This window comes from Anopheles coluzzii, chromosome 2 (genome assembly GCF_943734685.1).
Source record: "Anopheles coluzzii chromosome 2, AcolN3, whole genome shotgun sequence".
In the NCBI taxonomy this organism is placed as follows: Eukaryota; Metazoa; Arthropoda; class Insecta; order Diptera; family Culicidae; genus Anopheles; species Anopheles coluzzii.
In genome coordinates this window covers 32,088,317-32,106,294 of record NC_064670.1, presented here as the reverse complement: position 1 = coordinate 32,106,294, position 17,978 = coordinate 32,088,317, and the positions used below count along the sequence as shown (strand labels likewise).

The following is a 17,978-nucleotide window of genomic DNA, read 5'->3' as shown; positions in this document are numbered from 1 at the left end:
CCTTCACTGTTTGCCACCGGTGCCCTTTCCCTAGCGACTGTTCACCTGTCAGCCACTGTCGCGACCACGCGGTTCCATTATCCGGTGAAGCTCGATCGTTCACCGTACTGCGCGAGAATGTCAACACACTCCGATACGCCGCCGCAGTCCAACAGTTCCAAACTGTACTCACCCCCATGCCTGATGGAGGGTAAACCCCGTTTTCGTCCAATCTTTGTCATCAGCTTGTTCAGGTAGGTTTGGGTATTCTAGCCACGAGCAGGCACAAATCGCCTCTAATCTACCCGCTCCCAACATCTGTGTTCTTCCCAGCGCCCATCTGTTTCTCGCCATCGTGATCATTACGGCCGGCACGGTTGCATCGGTAGCCGGCTGGCCACAGCCCGCGGGCGACACCGATCGCTCGTCCTCCGTGTACTTCCTCATCATCTATCTGCGCATCGTGTACTGGCTGGTAACGTACGTGATCCACGAGCGCAACAAAGCCGAATTCGTACGGCTGGCCGAGCCGGACTTTGACCACTACCGGGCGCTGGCCGTCTACCGGAAGGCACCGCTGCAGATCGCAACGCTCTGGAATGTGATACTGCTGACGGTGCAGAACCAGGTGCGCTATCTGTTTCCGTACGAGCGGCCGGACCATGGGGCGGGTGGCGCACTGAATCCCGCCATCACGCCGCAGGTGTTTGTGGTCGTCGTGTGTGCCCTCGAGCTGCTGGTGCTGCTCTGCTTCTACGTGCCGCTGGTACGCATCCTGATCGACATACGGCGTGGGGAAGGGCACGGTAAGGTGACCGATCTGCGGTACCGTCGCATGACCGATACGGAACTGGCGGAGCAACCGATCGAGTGGCAGCTGGAAAGGCAAGCCGTCCTGATCAAGCGGCTGCGCGCGGAACGCGATCGTTTGCAGCGCGAAGCAAAGCTGCTCGGCGTTGATCTTTGCTGATGAACTGTTTGAATGCGTCACGCGTACTTTAGTAGCTTTGTGTATTGCCATATGCTGTTAAACTTATGTATTGTCGCCGATTGGTACGTACCCAAAACGTACGGGTTGGAAAAACAACAATTCATTTCTTGATATGTTTATTTGTTAATTAGTTTTGGTCACAAAAAAATAATAGTAAGCTACTGCACTGCAAGGGAGAGTGTGTGGGTGAGAGAAGAGAATTCAAATCGAATCACACAGCCGTAAAACAGAACGGGGACTCGGAAGAGAGAATCCCTTTACAGAACGAAATTAAATAAATATACGTGCACATGGCCGTGATCAGTCCCACACATACGATCAACTACGCACTAAATCCCTACATCTGATTGTGTCATCCGTCCCCAGCTCCGTCCAACCGGGCGCCTTGCCGCCCGCACACTACGCATCCGACAGGCTCAGCAGCTCGCTATCGCACGCCTTGTAGCTTAGCTTGCCGGTCGAGTCGAACGAGTACGTGCTTAGCTTGCTGCCATTGCCGGCATTACGACGCTGCTCCGCTGCTACGGTTCTTTGTCGATGCCGCCGCACATCCTCACCGGTCCCTGCCCGCCCCTGGTGGCTCCCGGTGCTGGTGCTGGACGATGTAACGGGTGAGTCACACTTCTTGCTGGGTGCGCCACCGCCGCCGGCGGACAGCTTCTGCGCGATCGCTTTGCCCAGCTTACCCTCCGGTGGCTTGCTGCGGTGCAGGGTTTGTTCCGCTTCGCGGTTTAAGCTCGCACAGCGATGTGCCACATGGCCTAACCGGGGTCCCCACTGTGGCGGTCCCTCCAGCAGTAGTGGGGCCGCCTTAACGCGCTGCCTCATCAGCTCCATGTTGATGGCGTGCTCCTCCTGGCGTAGCCGCTGCTCGGCCCGCCTGGTCGCTAGTCGCAGGTTTAGCTCTTCCTCGTGCGTATGGCTGAAAGAGTTTGCGGGACAGATTTGTTAAGCGGTTCGCCCTTCAAACTAGTGATGGGGAAATGAAGCTTTCGTCGGAATCGATTCCGGATAGCTCCGAAGTTTTCAGGGAATTGATTTCGGATAGTAGGTCCGGGATCAGTTTCTGAAAATGGCTTCGGAATCGGCTCTGGAATCGGAATCGGCTCTGGAATCGGAATCGGCTCTGGAATCGGAATCGGCTCCAGAACTGGTTCTGGAATCGGCTCCGGAACTGGTTCCGGAATCGGCTCCAGAATCGGATTTGGATCAGAAATCAGAACTGGTTTCGAGATCGGAGTCGGTTTCGCCATCTCCATAAGAATTTAGAATACTTGTAAACGATCAATTCTCATGGAGATTCCTGAACTAATTTTGTTTCTCAAACTTCTCACTACAATTCAAGAACTAATTCTCATTCCGGCACTTATTTCAATTCTGGAGTTAGTGCTGATTCCGTTACCGGAGTAAATTGCGATTCCCAGGTCGATTCCGATTCCAGAGCTGATTCTGATTCCGGAATCGGCTCCGGAATCAGAATCGATTCCAGCATTGAAATAGGCTCCAGAATTGGATAGGTCCTGCTCCCGAACACGGAATCGGTTGGTACACTTACTCTAGGTTAAGGTTTTGAAAGGCTTGCGATTTCTTCACACCCCACCGGAACCGGGGCGCCTTCTTCCTGTCTGCGGTCGTATCGTCCAGCTCCATGTCGCGCAGCTTCTTGCGGCACCATTCCGTCCGCAGGGTGGCGGCCAGGTTCGGCCGGTTGACCGGATAGATCGGTGCCGGCGTATCGCCCGACCCACGGTTGTTGTCCGTGCTGTTGCTGCAGCTCGAGTTGCTCGTCGGGTACGGAATCTACGGGTATGAAAGAGGTAAATTAAACCATGAACCCTCCAAAACCTCTCCAAATCCCAAAAACTACCCACCCGGGACGGGTCGTGCACGGACGCAAAGTATTCCGCACACTTTTCCTCCACACTTTTCCGCCGCTTGGTCGGTTTGCGCGATTTTCGCTTGCGCTTGGACTTTTTGCCCGACGAGCCGGGCCGTTCCTTCGGTTGCGTTTCCTCGCCGCCGGAGTGACGCGACAGACAGCCGCCCTTGCGCTCTGCCCGCTCCCTCCGGGCCATCGATGGTGGGAGGGCGGCTTGCCGTAACATTTCCTCCGCCCGTAGCCGCTTGTTCAGATGGCGAAAGTACTCGTCCTCCCAGGCTTTCGTGTGAAAGTAGCTACTGAACAGCTTCTTCGGGCACGGTTTTGCCTTGAACGTGTGGCGTGTCCGACGCAACCCCCCGTCCGACTCCAGTCCCGTACTGAGCAGGGCCGGCGACGAAAGGCTCCGGCTGAGGCACCGACTGTGGCCCCGGTTCAGCCGCTCGGAAAAGTGAAACGGCTTAATCTGCGACTGCAGCTCGATCTCGGCATTCAGCTTGGCCAGCCGGCTCCGGTTCTCCTGGTCCGCCATGATCGTCTCGAACAGCGGTATGCGGGACGTGATCGGGACCGGGTTCGCCCGGAACTGGGTCGACCGGGCGGTCCCACCGTCGGCCAGCGCTTCCCTCGACGGGAAGGCGCTCTTGCTTGCCACCAGCAGCTCCTGCAGCGTGCGCTGCTCCTCCTCGCGCTGCGTCATCTTGTACGGCTGCGGGATGGTCACGTTGGCCAGGTTACGTATCGGGCTGGCCGATTTGCAGCGCAGGCTGCGCTTCACGTACCGATCGTACCGCTCGACAAAGTCCGAGCTGGCGGTCGGTGTCGCGCACGTGGCGGTGGAGGCGGTGGGCGTGGCACCGTCCTTCGCCGTCGGTGCGCTGCTCTCGTCCGGATCGGACACGTACGGCGTGCCGGAACGGTACCGTGCACCACAACCCAGCTCGTCCCGCAGACTGTGGCACTCCTTCGGCCCGCTGTCGATGCGCACCGACTTGGCGGACCCTTTGCGTGCCGCACTGTCCGGGGGGGCCTTGCTGTCCTGCGCCGTGTCCACGACCGTTGGGGGCGATTTGCTCCAGGAGTGCAGCGAGTCACCGTCCTCCTCTGCCAGTCCTGCGCCCGGGCGAGCGTTTGCGTTCGATGCACCACCAGCGTCGCCCTGGGCACAGGGACCACTCTCGCTGCCGCCGCTCCTGTAGTCGCCGTGCTTGCCGAGCCCTTGAACTTCACCGCTCGCTGGCTCGGGTGACAGCGGTGGACGGCAGCTGGTGGACCGGCGCTCCGGCAGCTCCCCCGTAAAGCAGATCGATTTCAGCTCGCGCTGCTTCTTCTTCAGCGTGTTCAGCCGGCAGTAGAACTCTTCGCGCGGCAGATGCAGCAGCTCGTTGTAATCCGGTATGCTGTCGTAGAACTGGACCATCGTCTGAAAGCTGTCCGTCTCCTTGCGCAGCTGGTGCGTGAGCGAGCAGCACTTGGACCGGCGGTACTGGCCATTTCTGGCCAGCGGACACTTGATCGATGCCTTCTTGCGCGTGATCGTGCTCATCGCTTGCTGGGTACGCGGATCCTCCAGACCCCGGTCGAGACTGCACTGGGGCACCAGGAAGGATGGGTTCGGCCGCTTGCTGGACGGGCTGAGCGGTTTCTTGATGCAGGAGTTCACAAACACCGACCGACCGTGCTGTCCCGACATGGTCGACGAATGATCCGAGTTTGGACGGCGTTTTTTTTGTGTGTGTGTGTGAGGGGCGCGAAATGTTCTAGAAATCTAGAACACCCTGGAGCGCTCGGAAGGTTCGGGTAGGCACGAGAGCCTGCCGTGTGCTTAGGGCAGCATTGCCACGTCGTAAACCGTTTCGGATGACATCGTTTTTTGCACGTTTTAAGGTTGAGTCGAGCGGGATGACCTGGAAATATTGGTTCTCGTCTTGCTGGATGCTCCGAAGCTTGATATCCTTTGCTGACAGGTGTTTCCAAATTGAAAGGTCCCAAATTTTAGCCTCTTTTCAAAGCAGCTTTAACACTGCAGCACAATTCGTTACTATCCGCTACTGGAATTTGCACTGGAACACTCGCACTGGCAGCAAAACCAAACCAGCGCTTTTTGTTTGTTGTGTACTCCCTGGCGCACTATGGTAACGGAAACTACGACCGACTCCGAACGGCTCGTTTTTCCAACCGTTCGGGCTCCGACTCCGATTGGTGTTTGCGCAAAGCGCTGTGTGTTTCCCGAGAGCATTTTCCTCTACCAGTGCGGGGCCTCAAAGGCGAAAAGGGGCACTTACCGTGCCGCGGGTTTGATGGGATTTCCTGTGGCGCGTGTGTTGATTGGAAAATCAAAGCCAATCGGCGACGTCATCGTTAGTTTATACGTTATCACCTTCGAGACAGGGTGCGTCCTTTGCGGGAGGGGAAGGGGATATACAAATTAGCACCATTGGGTGGTTCCTTTGTTTGCCTGCACTGTGCCAGCTGGAGCTTCTCATCGAGCGGCAGCAGGCAACAACAACAGCAGGAAGCTTTGCGGCAGTGACGGGCTAGAATGGCTCATAAATTATATGCCTCGTGTGTGTGTGTTTGGCATCTAACGAACCGATCGGTGGTAGGTGGCAGTCGCCGCCGCTGAGAAGGTGCAATAGCATGTGCCGCTTTGTTACGGTTTAATACGATTTTTCAGCTATTTAATTGTCGTGTTCGTTCGCTTGCGCTCGAAGGGTCATCAACGTTCCAACTTTGTAGGGAAATAACTATTGGCGGAGATCCGTACTGTGAGCTATTGACGAACGTTTAGGAACGTGGTGGTATGATAAAGGGAGAACGATAGTAAACGCGTGCTAGGCAGTGATTCAGCGCGTTGTAATTGATCAGCGGAAGTTGAAAAAGTGTACATAGGTGTTGTTACAGTAAATTCGATTTTTTTTAAATCATCGCAGTTTGAGTAGTTTAAGATCCGTGGAGTAGGCCAATGTAGATGGCGAAGTATATAAACAAATCAACTAGAATAACAGGTTGCATAGGTTTATCTGAAGGAATCTAATCTGCATTTTACATAATTTTCAAACATTCTTTTTGAAAATCTTTAATTGAATGTATATCATAGTACATAGGGTAAGATTAGGTGCTGATAGTAATAGAAAGTTTCTACTCATGATATCAAATATGATAACTTATTTAGGAAACATTGGGATGCGTTTTTTTTTACAAATTGCGTACATTAGCTACGTCATTTCAAACGATCTACTAACACCTGCACAAGCAATACGCATACAACGGTAGCAACGTGTGTGCTGTGGTTGCGTAAACGAAAACAGCTGATTGACGATACGCGACCAAACAAAGAGCTGCACTAGTGAGAGCGGGAGATTGAAAGTGCGTTTGCTCTCGAACAGTGCGGCGGTCTCTCTCTTTTCTCTCGAATCAGCGCACAGTGGCATAAAGGCATGAATCGTGTGGAATAAATTTATGTAAAAAAAGAGTGCAGATTTTTTGGGGTGTTATGTTGGAGAAATTATAGAAATTGTGTGTAACAGTTGATCATATGAAATATAATAAAATTCTTCAAATTATTCGTAATAATTTAAAATTCATCGTTTACAATCCTCCACGGTTGTGTTATCAATGTGTAATTTATCAGCATTTAATAAACCATCAATGGTCAACAATGAAAACGAAAGAACAAAAGTAAGTTTTATTTTAATCACTACTACTTTTGACCTTATCACGCTTCAATTGTCCCGCTGTGCGCAAACCATTCGCTCTCACTCGCAGCCACGGATTTGGCTGGCCGTCTTGCGAAAGGGTCTTGCTCGTACTCGGTAGGTGAGAAACGTTTAATTCAAGTCCATGCTTCGTCCGCTTAGCACGCGTCGGCTGCTTGAGAAAAACAAACCCATCTCCCCTGTCTCTTTCGTACCGTGCCCAGCCCGATTCCAACTGCGTGTGTGTGTCTCTGTGCGGTGGTTACTACGGTAAATCGTTGTGTGAGGTCGTTTCGGTGCCAATATTGTGCGTATTTTGGGAGGAAAAAATCAAACCTCTCCCATATCGCCTGCCCGATTACGGTGCAGCACAGAGAGCCCGCCCTGCTGGTAGGCAGATAGGCCGCGGAAAGGGATTCTCGCCAAAATTATCCCCTCCAGTGGGGGCAGCAGCAGCATCGCTGCAGCGTGTTGTTTACCTTGAGTGCATCCTCTTTCCACCTGCTTGTGGTGGCTGAGAAGAACATAAGAACGGGGCCCGCTTTAGTGAGAAGGGGTTGGTATTGGTAAACGCTAAACTGCTTAGAAGGAACCGTTTGTCTGTGCGAGGTGTGAAGAAAGCCGCGTGAGTTCAATCGCTTTTATCGTGTACACACAGCGCGCCCAGCGCAGTCAGATGATAATTGAGCGTGTGTAAACGTAGCGTCTACACTACTAACACAGCACCGTAGCGCGCGCGTAGTGTGCGTACAAAGGACCAGGACGAGCGCGTTCTCTACAAGCGTAGCAGCCGCTGTACAAAGGTCGCTCGGTCGGTGTGCTACAGTGCTAACAAGTGCGGGTGGGTGCGGCCAAGTGTTTAGTCCGGTGAGCGTGCAAAAGTGTCCCCGTTCAATTGTATTTGCACCAAGTGTCAAACGCACGGCCCCTGTCAAAACGTGCCGTGTCATCAACGTAGCAGCAGCAGCAGCAAGTGCTCGAAAGGAGAAGATTTGAGTGGAAAATTTTTGCATCTCGTGATCAATCGTGCCAAGGGCAGGGGGAAAGCGAAAAGTGATTTTGCTCCCCGCTCCCATTCGTTGATTTCATTGCCTGAAATAGAAATCATTCTGTGTCCCGGTCAGCAGCAAGTGCATAGAGTGTGTAACGTCTGCCACAACACAGGAGAGTGCTTTCTTTATGTGCTGTTAGTGCTGTGTATTCCCTCAGTGTGGTGTTTGTGGGGCGTGCGTGTGTGTGTCTGTGTGGTGTGTGCGGTGCCTCGTAATCGGAAATTCGTGTGCCGGTGGCCCTTTCCGCGCTACCGCGAGCCGTATGAGCGATCCAAGTGTCCTTGCCGCCGTGGTCACCGTTGCGGTAGGTCGTCGACCCATCAACCACCTGCCAGCCTACTTAGACCCGTAAAGGGAAGCCCAAACAGCAAACGCGAGCCCCTCGGCAAGCGGGTGGCGTTACCATTCCTTACGTTTGGACTGCCTTCTGTCCCCCGGTCGAACATTACCTTATCGGACAGAGTGCAGTTGGTGGAAAGTGGCAACGTAGGACGTAGAAGTCAGCTAAAGGGAAAGAGCATCCCCAGATCACTGTTTGGTGTGTGTGTGTGTGTGCGCTGCCACTGCATTTCGCTATCCCGTAACCGTGGAAGCCGTACTGGACGGTGGGGACGGAGGGGGCGCATCCGCTCTCACGATGAGCTTTAAGAAGGCCAGCCGCACCAAGAGCCTGTCGCTGAGCGGGGACGACTTTCCGCTCCGTTCGGTCGGCGGCAATGTCGCGGGCAAACCGAAGGCGGCCTTCAGCACGCTGAAGCGGCCGGAGGACACGCTCAAGATAATGAAGTACATCGACGACAATGTGATCGGGAAGGGTGTTGCCTTTCTGGGACCGTACGGCCGTCGCAAAGGTAGGTAGAATAGGCTACATGCAAGAGATACATTTGAGCATCCTTTTCATAAAGCGCTACCAGCATAGCTGTTTCTTTGTTTCAATGCCTTGTGTGCCGTTTCTTTGTTTTTGTTTACGTTTGCGTTTTTCGTGCGAGTGTGTGCGTCCCAGAGAAAAGCAAAACACTGAGGGGGAATATACATTCCTCCACGCATAAACACATCACGCCACCGCGGGAGGGTGAAAGAGATAAACGTAGCTATCCTTACAGCATCAATGGTTGGTTGGTACACGCCACTGCTCCTTTGATGCTGACGTCATGGCGCATGTCCCAGTTTCAAGGATACACCAGCGGTGCGGTCTTTGACCCCTCTCCTTCCACACACGCCGAACTGCGTTTCGGCGTTGTGGCGGTTGTGGCACGCTTTACCCCTGCCCAAGGAACGCGTGTGTGTCCTTGGGCTTGGTTTTTTGGGCGAGTGAGCCAGTATGCCATCAGCTCCTTAGCTTTCGCTCTGCCGTGCAATGGAAAATCTGGATAGCACAAGGGAGTGCTATTTTTGTTGGGCTCTGTTTCCGTTTTCCGGGTGGGTTATTACACTGACTGTATCGTAGCAGAAACTGTTGTGGCGTAACTGCGTTTGTAAAATATTCTAAACGGCGTCGTATCTTATCTGGAATGAGAAAAGGAATTCTTTAGGGTAAATTGCGTAACAGCGTGCTATTTACGTGCAGCGCAGTGCCATTGCCTGTGTACGATGTGAGGCGTTGTTTTGGTCATGCTTCCGTCACGTGATATTGGTGACTCTAGCGGCTAGAATTGTTCTTACGCGTAGGGGAACTGTAATAGTTAGATTTAAGTGTAGTATCTAGTTCTATGAAATCTAGCAACCGATAAACTATTCAAAATATACCTTACAGTGATGTTCTTTGCAAAAACAGGAGTAGTTTAAAAGGATGGTTAGAGAGCAGGAAACATTAGAAGTATAAAGATGTTGAAGATTAATTGCAAAGATTGATCGTTTTTCGAAATGTGTCTCTTTGACTCAGGGCGAGTCATCGGCAAGTCACTTGCAATTGTGACGTCTCCTTTAGCAATGTTTTAAAGTTTAATTTGCATATTAATAACAAGGGGATCAATGCTACCAGAGGTTCCTACGCTGAAGGTTCTGAATACATTTAATTATATGTCCCTAAAACGGTTGTGGGTTTTACACGATTCAGTGATAAGGATTCATTGCGATTCAGTGGTAAGGATTCAATTCATAGTTACTATCGGTATACTAATCCTGCATATGTCCAAGAATGAAGCATTCAAATGATTTTCTTATTCTATTCCATTAAGATATTGACAGTTCTTATTGTAATAAATTTAGATCATCCTTGAGCATTGGCATCCAAACACGCGAAATAATTATCACTATTTGCTTTGTTGGGGTGTAATAATGCAGAAATTAAAGGTAATCTTCGTCATAATCTTTATTTGTTACTGTTGTCGCCTTTTATCACCCTATAGTTTAGGAGCAAATTCCCAGAAAGTCAAACAAAAGGCAAGAATTCGCAGGAAAACAACAAGAAAATAGCGCAGTTTGCACATTCTACGAATAGTTTATTAGTTCCTACGAAATGAGTAAGAAGTCACATCTTCCCGCACAGAGCAATTCACATCACAACATCACACTCATCCCTTATATTTATGGCTAGAAAACACACCGTGCAGCCAATTTTGATCGCTGGCCGAGAAAACAACCCTTCTGGCAGATGGGATGATGTGCCAAGGTAGTGCCACAAAAAAAAGAAAAAGAAGAAAACAAAAAAAACTCATCCATTCCTCTTGTTGCGCTGACGTTTGTCCTTTTTGTTTCGCGATATACTACATGTTTTTGATTGGGTAGAAGGGAGAGAGCAATGTTTGTCGTATTGGAAATCCCCTTAACCCATAACCTACATTCCGAGGTGTTCCGAGCACTCGATGGTTTGATGTTTCATTCACAGCGAAATTGCAAAATGGAACGAAACCGTTACCGTAATATCGTTCGATTTTGTAGTTTTGTGGTGCAAACGAAAAACAAAACAAAAAATCGTACTTAAAAACACACTACAGCAGTGCTACCGTACACGATTAGTCGCACAAATCACTGTGTCACGACACACTTGCATGGTGCATCGACTGCGCTTCCTGGCCGTGCGAAAGCGATCGCACTGCCACGAGTGTTGTGTGCACTTCACGGCAGTTGCATTCGGGTGAATGCTATTTTTAGCACCACCAGGCGACACATGGGTGCCCACTTCCGAGACTGCACACAGGCACAGGCGTGAAACACGCCGAGAGAGCACAGCAGGCCGAAAGACATCACAGTTTGTGTGCTGGTTATGATGTTTTTTTGCTGCGCTGTTTGTTGAAGCGAACCCACGGCAAGCATATTTATGCGCTCGGCTCAACCAGCCCTCGACGACCAATAACGACAAACTTTCGCTGCTTCCTTTCCACACTCGAGAGACGGAACACGCGAGCCCACGGTAAACGTCGCCGTCGCCGTGGTCGTCGTCTACGGGCGCGATGGTGGTGCAAAAGGGAATGCCAGTTTCAAGGCCAGGGTTAGCCCCGGTGCTTCGGAGAGCATGCGGATGTGCGGCGGTTGTACATCACACGCTGTACAACAGCAGCAAAAAGTGAATCTCGCTGTAGATGCTGCCGTGATCGTGCCGCGATCTTGGCAGCGAAAGTGCTCTGGCTCGGTGAAGTGAAAACGAAACGCCAAGCCTGCCGGTTTTGCAACATGGAACCGGCCAAGACGGTAGACGAAGGTAGGCCGGCCCGAGTGCTATGCACTTTGTGTAACCTAGTTTGTTTGTTTGTTTGTTTTTTCTTCTTCTCTCTGTTTTATCCAGCCGTCTCGATGGCGACACGGTCGTCCCCCATCCGGTTTGGCCGGGAAAAATTGTCTCGACGTACGCAATTAAATCACGCACGTCGCCCCGTGTTAGCCGGAAGCAGTGGGGAAATGCATCGCGGATGGAGTTTTTCCTGGCTTCGTCTGCTGCATTGCTGCCGCTTCCTTTCTTTTCCTTTCTTTTTTTTGTCTGCACAACCGGCACGCACGTGTGCGTGTGTGATGACTGTGCGATAGGTCCTTCGGTGGGCAGGATTTTATCTTCGATTTACGGATGCTCGTCGGTCGCGGGGGGTGGCTATGTATAGACAGTGGAGTCGTTTCCAGCCGAGTGGAAGTGAAATGGCTTTTTCCTAGCAGCTCCAGCGCATACCCTTTGATGTTACAGTGCTTCTGTTTTGCGAGCATAGCTAGGCAGCGGGGTACGAAAAGGGTTAGCGAGATATGGCGAATGATATTAAATGTGGGTCAGCAGTAAGTTAGCGACTTTTAATCGTAAAGCGCAGATCAAATGCAGTGACCTATTTCGACTGAAACATACAGTAATACAGACAGTAAGATATGCATAAGTATTCATCACGACTGTATGAATTTTATCGTAAGATTACAATTAAAATATATATCTTAAACTCCAAAAAAACTTATCTACAGTTAATGGAATTCAGAGCTGCTAATCTAATTGAAAGATATTAAACACCGCAATGTAAATAATGAATTGGAACTACAAACTGCAAATGCTCCATCAACACAAGGCCTGTCATAAAATGTGTCAACCAGCTTTCTGAAAAAGGAATACGGAATTCATACCAAGGTCTAGCAGCGTCTAGCAGGACCTGCCGGAAGGGGCAGTGTCAAGTGTTCGGTTTCCCTGTTCAATAGCAGCCGGCTGTCAGATTGCAGATGTAGGAATGACTTGGTTTTGTGCTGGCTTCCGTTCTACACCTTCTGTTGCATTACGGTTCTGTTGCAGACATCTGGCTGAAACCGGATATTGTCGCCGGGCGCCAGTTTAATCGAGCGAATCCTCCAATAATCGTTGCACGCGCGTTTAGTTTTTGCTGCCCTGTGCCGATAGTTACGGTGCTTTATTGTATTGAAGGGTGGGACTGGTATGACGCGAATTCATTACGCGATTAAACTGTCTAGTGCATATTTTTGTGGTTAGAGTGTGCCGGTGTGTTCTTACCCTTCGTAAGGCCTATTAAGCGGTCGAGTGAAAGTGAGTGTGAAATATCGTTTATCGATGATATCACTCAACATACTCTTAGAAATATGGAGCATTAAATATAAAGTTTTTAAACAGTAAAATATTACACTTGACATAGTTTTTCTTTGTTCCCCGTAAGTCTAAGATTTGAGATTTTATTGAACTAGATAAGCGTCAATTGTAATGTGTAATTGTAAATAATTAAGATTCAATTGTTGAGAAGTTCTGCATGCCGTGTACGGTACGCCTAAACGTATAAAAACTACAAACTATGCGTTCACTTTCTCTCGAGTGATATGTAAATACATCTTTACCTGTAGTGCGCTGAAATGCGCTATGTTAGGCAAGGTTATGTTTTGGTTTGCCGTTTCCTGCAATCGATGGCACTGACCTTTTATGTTATTCAAACACACCTTTCGTGTGGCATTTCAAACATTCAATTGACGTTAAATTCAATATAGTGTACATCTGTCTAAGATTGTTAATCACGAACGCTGTTGTGTGTCATACCAGCCTTAATATACAAAATCAACACTTGTTTAAAATCAATAATTTTTTAAAAATTTTGCGACATTTAAAAGAATACATTGCTCTAAATCATAGGAACGCTTAGTTAAAGGTCCTGTAGTTTTAAGTGATGTATGTAGGCCACGGAGGACAGATACTTAAAGACAGATACGAATAAAGAAATAATTAATTTAAAAAAATATACACTTTTGTTCTAGTGTTCAATTTTGATTTGAATTTATCTTCCTGTTCTTAGAGTAGTCAGACTAAATTATTTATATAGTCTAGTTACGTGTCTGGTCTCAGTTGGTCTCGTGGTATAGCCGGCAAGTGGTACAACCGAATTGCACAACATGCCCGTCAAGAGTTCGAGCCTTTCTGAGCCTCCAATACGACGCAAGACTGTATATGGTACTGTCTACACTGTATAATCTGGTCTTTACACGGAACGCAGCTGGGATGTGTTGGACCGGTTCGCTGACTAAGGAGTCATATCGAAATCTCGCCGAAATTCGCCTAAAATGATCTGTTTGTTGTATAATAATAGTGCCAAGATGGTTATATATACCGGAACGGACTTAAACTGACTACCAAAAACTGCCGCACGATATCCGTATTCATTGTGGCGCGGTGACGTTATTTGATCCCGCAAACTTCTTAACGAAGTTTTTTCAGTTTTTTCAGCCATAACGGTTAGTGTACGACTTCCAAATTTTTGTTTCCGTCTCATGGGTTAAAATGATTGAAGGTGCAATTAACATTTCGTTAGTTAAAAAATGTGATAATTTTTGTTCATATTTTAAAAATGCAAACGTTATTGCGTACAATATCCAACAATTCTAGGAACAATACGAATTGCACTGCATCATTTTTGATATACTGTTTAAAGGAAATAAAACAACATCAACGGTCAAATCAATCAATCAAAAAAAAATTATTAATACTGTTATTGCATTTGTTATTGTTACTGTTCTTGTACGCAAAAACAGAGACCCAGTTATGGCATAGCTAGACCAAAGCAAATAAAAAAATGTAAGCCATGCGACACTTTTTACGACCACTAGCTAGCGCCACTTAACAAGCCTCGGAGGGGTTTTTGATCACGCGTGGTTTGCATTATTTCGCTTCCGATTTGCTGCGGGCGTGTTTGGACGTTTGAGGTGGCGTGATTCTTCGCAATTTCTTCCTGCCCCATTGCAGCTCGCCCTAGCTCTCTGGCAGAAGTTGGCCACAAATTTGCACTCAACGCGCAATCGCTGCGGTGCAGCAAACATAGTGCGCTTAGATCGTCAAAGTGGTCACGTACGATCGTTTGTTGTCATCGTTGTTGGACTGTCGGATCGAAGTGCATCGCAGTACATGGTGTAGGGGGTATGGTAGACAAGGTTGATCATGGTTCGCAATTATTTTCCTTCTGCTAAGATTTGCGTTTTAAATTTTCAATGTTTTAAAATATTACATATGATCTAGTGCCTGCCGCTCTAACTGTGCAAGCCTCATTACGCTCGTTGTTTTCCTGAATTCCATTGATTAATCCCAAGCGCTTACTAAACCTCAATAGGGTATAGTCGGCAAACAACTAAACCAAGCGCCTACTGTGCTGCTTCCTAAGCCAAGGTTTGCGATAGTGAGCGATTGATGCACCCGTTCACTCGATGCATGCATGCACGCGAATGGAATCTTCCCATCAAGCTGTTCTGGCAAACGGGACTGCGGGTGGTTAGAAAAGAGAATCTCCCCAACTGCAACACCAGCAGCTGAGTCTGCCGGGTGACCGGGTGTGAGAAAACCAGATTCTCACCGAACACGCCGGCTTATCGCGCGCCAGTTGACAGTGTGGTTGGTTGACGAGGCTCACGTTGTTTACAGCTAGCTGCCGCTGCTGGCTCCTCTTATCACGTTGGGGCTACGATCTGCTCCGCAACGGGGGGTACACCTTCCCGCACCAGCCCGGGCTAGAAGACACGCATCGCATCTTGCACCGCCCTTCGCTCGGTTGAATGATGTCCATTCCGGGGGTCATTGGTAATGATTTTAAACGAATTTGTGTTAACATATGGTGGTACTACGTGCGCCTGGATGTGTTTTCGTACACTGCTCCCACTGTCTTATCAAGCAGCAGAAGTTCTGACCGGTCTAGTTAAAGCTGGTAATGAAGCGAGTGCATGGACGGACGGATCGAAAAAGTCAAATCAATGTACCGAATAACTGTGCACTTGATAGCGTTTATCGCTTTTGCGGCAGATTGTGGCAAAAAAAAGAAGATTTAACAAATATGCAACCCTTAATCTGATTCTCAATCATAGGATGTCTAGATGAATATTTTTACTATGGTATATAAAACAACACTCTCAAATGCAGAGCGATTGTGCATGCGTCTCTCCGAGCCAAGAAATTTCGTACCCAACAATTACCATCCACCACGTGCCAGTCGATGATTTGTTTGCCTTCTTCCCGATGGATGGAGCACTCAAAACCGCCTATCAACAGCCATACTTGCCTGCTGCAGTCTAATAGAGTGCCATTGTGCACAATGTGGCGAGCCCTGCGCTTTACCCATTCCCACAACCCTTGCCCTCGCCCCGGGCGTGGTAAGAATTGCTTGCGCTCGAGGGTGCGATGATTATTATTGTCGATGATTGTTGTGCGAGTGACGATGGCAAATAATTGATGCACCCGACAGGGTGACACACCACTTCCCCACCCCTCGGCTTTCCCCTTTTGCCCCGTGGCTTAGAATCGGTGCACGTTTTCTATCGCGTGGGCACGCGAACCTTTTAGTGCAGCCTACGGTTTTGCGATATGAGGATGGCCAATGGCAATCATTACGGCGTTCCACGTGGTGCTGGAATTCGTATGTTTAAATTCCAGCGGCATTGAGCATCGTGTGTATGTGTGATATCTGAATCAGCGCAAACGAAGACATCGGAATCGGGCATCGGAATGTGCAATGGTAAGAACTGTTTTGCTCGAGCGGAAGTAGGTGTGCGCTGTTCGTCGGCTGATGCTTCAAGTCAGCAAACGGCAAAGGGGAAGTGTTTATGTTGTCCGTATGGTTCGTTTCTGCGCGTTGGCACTGCGTCATATGCCTGGAGTATCATTGCAGCGTGGAATTTGGTAACAAGACTCGCACGGACCGATCATGAAATGTTCTTACTCAAACAGTATATTATTTTCATTTTAAGTGATTAAATTGAACTAATTTTGCTACAAACTCGATGTTTTGGGATGCCGTCTTTCTATATTTTGTTTACGTTTGCCCTGTGAATCTGTTTTCTAATAATTAAGTCTATCATAGGCGTACTTCAATAGAATCGTACTGAAATTAAACAAGAAGTTCCTAACAAATATCTCGTTGATAGTAAAACTTCCCGATGCTCCTACCATAATTCTACTTGCATCCATACTACTTGCGTACCATATTGCAATACCACGTGTTTTGTCCCTTCAGCTCATTGGCTTACCTTTAGATGCAGATTTAAGCTTACCGTTATCGCACAAAGCGCCTCAAACGCATCCAACACCCACTTGAAGCTAAGAGGCGTGGAGCGATAACGATTCAATGGCGATGGTTTGTTTTTAGTAAATTGATCGTGCCCCTTAAAGTCCGTTATTATTATGAGCCGGCCCGACACCCACCCCCAGGCAGGGCTGGCCTCGAATCGTGCCGAGCATGGTGATGCTTCATGCGTTGCCGAGAACGATGCCGCGATCGGCTTGTTACAGAACCAAACTGCATTTAAATGCACCGTGCGCGTATGGTTGTGTAGGAGAGTTCGATATGAATATACGCGGCCTCGTTCAAGTGTGTGTAGTTGATACACACACACAAACACACCCATGGATCGAAGACAAGCACACAGGCACCCCAAGGGAATGGCACGTGTCCGATATTGCTGATGCTAGTGCATTGCTAATGGCGTGAATAAGCTTGCAAAGCTTTGGAGTGGAGGGTGCAATTGGGGGAAGGGCAATCGGGCAGGATTTATAAAGGCGTCGTTGCGACACATGTGATATGTTTGTGATGCATATTAATCGATTCAAACACTTGATGGTACACTCCAAGGGTGAATTTTGGTGAGGAAAAACGCATTTGTCAACTGTTGAACTTCGTGTTGCAAAGAGCGGAGGTTTGTTATACACACTTAGCATCTCTAATCAAATTAGTTTGGTCAAAACGCAGGCAAGTGAATCACGAAGCACCGTGTAATGGGCAAAAGATAACCGCAGCGGCGAACAATAAACACCGGTTAAACATTTGGTCGTTAAACATTGGCGAGTAGGTGTCAGTAAATGAAGTGCCAGCAAATAAAGTCCCACCTCCACGATCGCTTCCCGCTCTCCTCGATGGCACGTGTACCGAACGCGCTTGCGATTCATTGCAGCTAGCTCACATTCAAAGACACTTTTGATCAGGGACAATTTATTGTGTTCAGTTTTCTTTTAAGCACAACACCAAACTAATCAAACGAACTTGGTCTGGCTATGTTTCCAAAAGAGTTTCACAGCAGATTGGCAGCGGAGAGGGCCCGGAGGGTAGACGTCATCAGCGCATCGGTGCATCGCCGTCGCTTGGAACCTCTAATGTCCCGATAGGAATTTGAAAGTAAACAATTTAACACCTCGCTAACTGGTCGGGGCGTTGGTCGGGGCGTTCGACGTTCCGTCCCGGAGCCATTTGTGCGAAATTCTGTGCAGCTGTGTGTCGGTCGGTTATTGCGCAGCGTATTGAGGTGGGATTTGGAAAATTTCGCTCACCCTCCAGGGTGCAATATGGCACGTGCCACGCGGTAGAGGAGAGGGTGGTTGAGTTTGAATAGGGAACAGTCGTAGTGCGCTGTATGGATCATCGCTGCCCATCGCCATATTTTGATAGCTGCAGCACGATCTTCGAAATGACGCGATGCATCTGTGGCGGAAGCGTCGCGCATCGAATGCG

General features: G+C 49.0%; 3 protein-coding genes across 6 annotated transcripts in view; 2 read left to right on the top strand and 1 right to left on the bottom strand.

Moving 5' to 3' along the window:
- Nucleotides 1-13: 13 nt before the first annotated feature.
- On the top strand, nt 14-1,310 carry LOC120948542 (uncharacterized). Its single transcript, XM_040364981.2, has 2 exons — nt 14-233; nt 313-1,310. Exons 1-2 carry the CDS (start codon nt 118-120, stop codon nt 947-949), a joined length of 753 nt encoding a protein of 250 aa, XP_040220915.2. The 5' UTR covers nt 14-117; the 3' UTR covers nt 950-1,310.
- LOC120948538 (protein FAM161B) lies at nt 1,070-5,087 on the bottom strand. The gene is made up of 3 exons (XM_040364976.2): nt 2,842-5,087; nt 2,526-2,770; nt 1,070-1,892 (listed from the first exon to the last, which is right to left on the bottom strand). Exons 1-3 carry the CDS (start codon nt 4,540-4,542, stop codon nt 1,370-1,372), a joined length of 2,469 nt encoding a protein of 822 aa, XP_040220910.2. The 5' UTR covers nt 4,543-5,087; the 3' UTR covers nt 1,070-1,369.
- Nucleotides 5,088-6,659: 1,572 nt separating this feature from the next.
- Nucleotides 6,660-17,978, top strand: part of LOC120953771 (uncharacterized) — a 51,505-nt gene continuing 40,186 nt past the window's right edge. For 2 of the 4 annotated variants that reach the window (XM_040374023.2, XM_040374022.2), the window contains exon 1: nt 6,660-8,450. In XM_040374023.2, the coding sequence (XP_040229957.2) occupies nt 8,237-8,450 (214 nt within the window). In that variant the 5' untranslated portion in view covers nt 6,660-8,236. The remainder of the gene's footprint in view (nt 8,451-17,978) is intronic. The other 2 variants (XM_040374024.2, XM_040374025.2) reach the window with 1 other exon arrangement.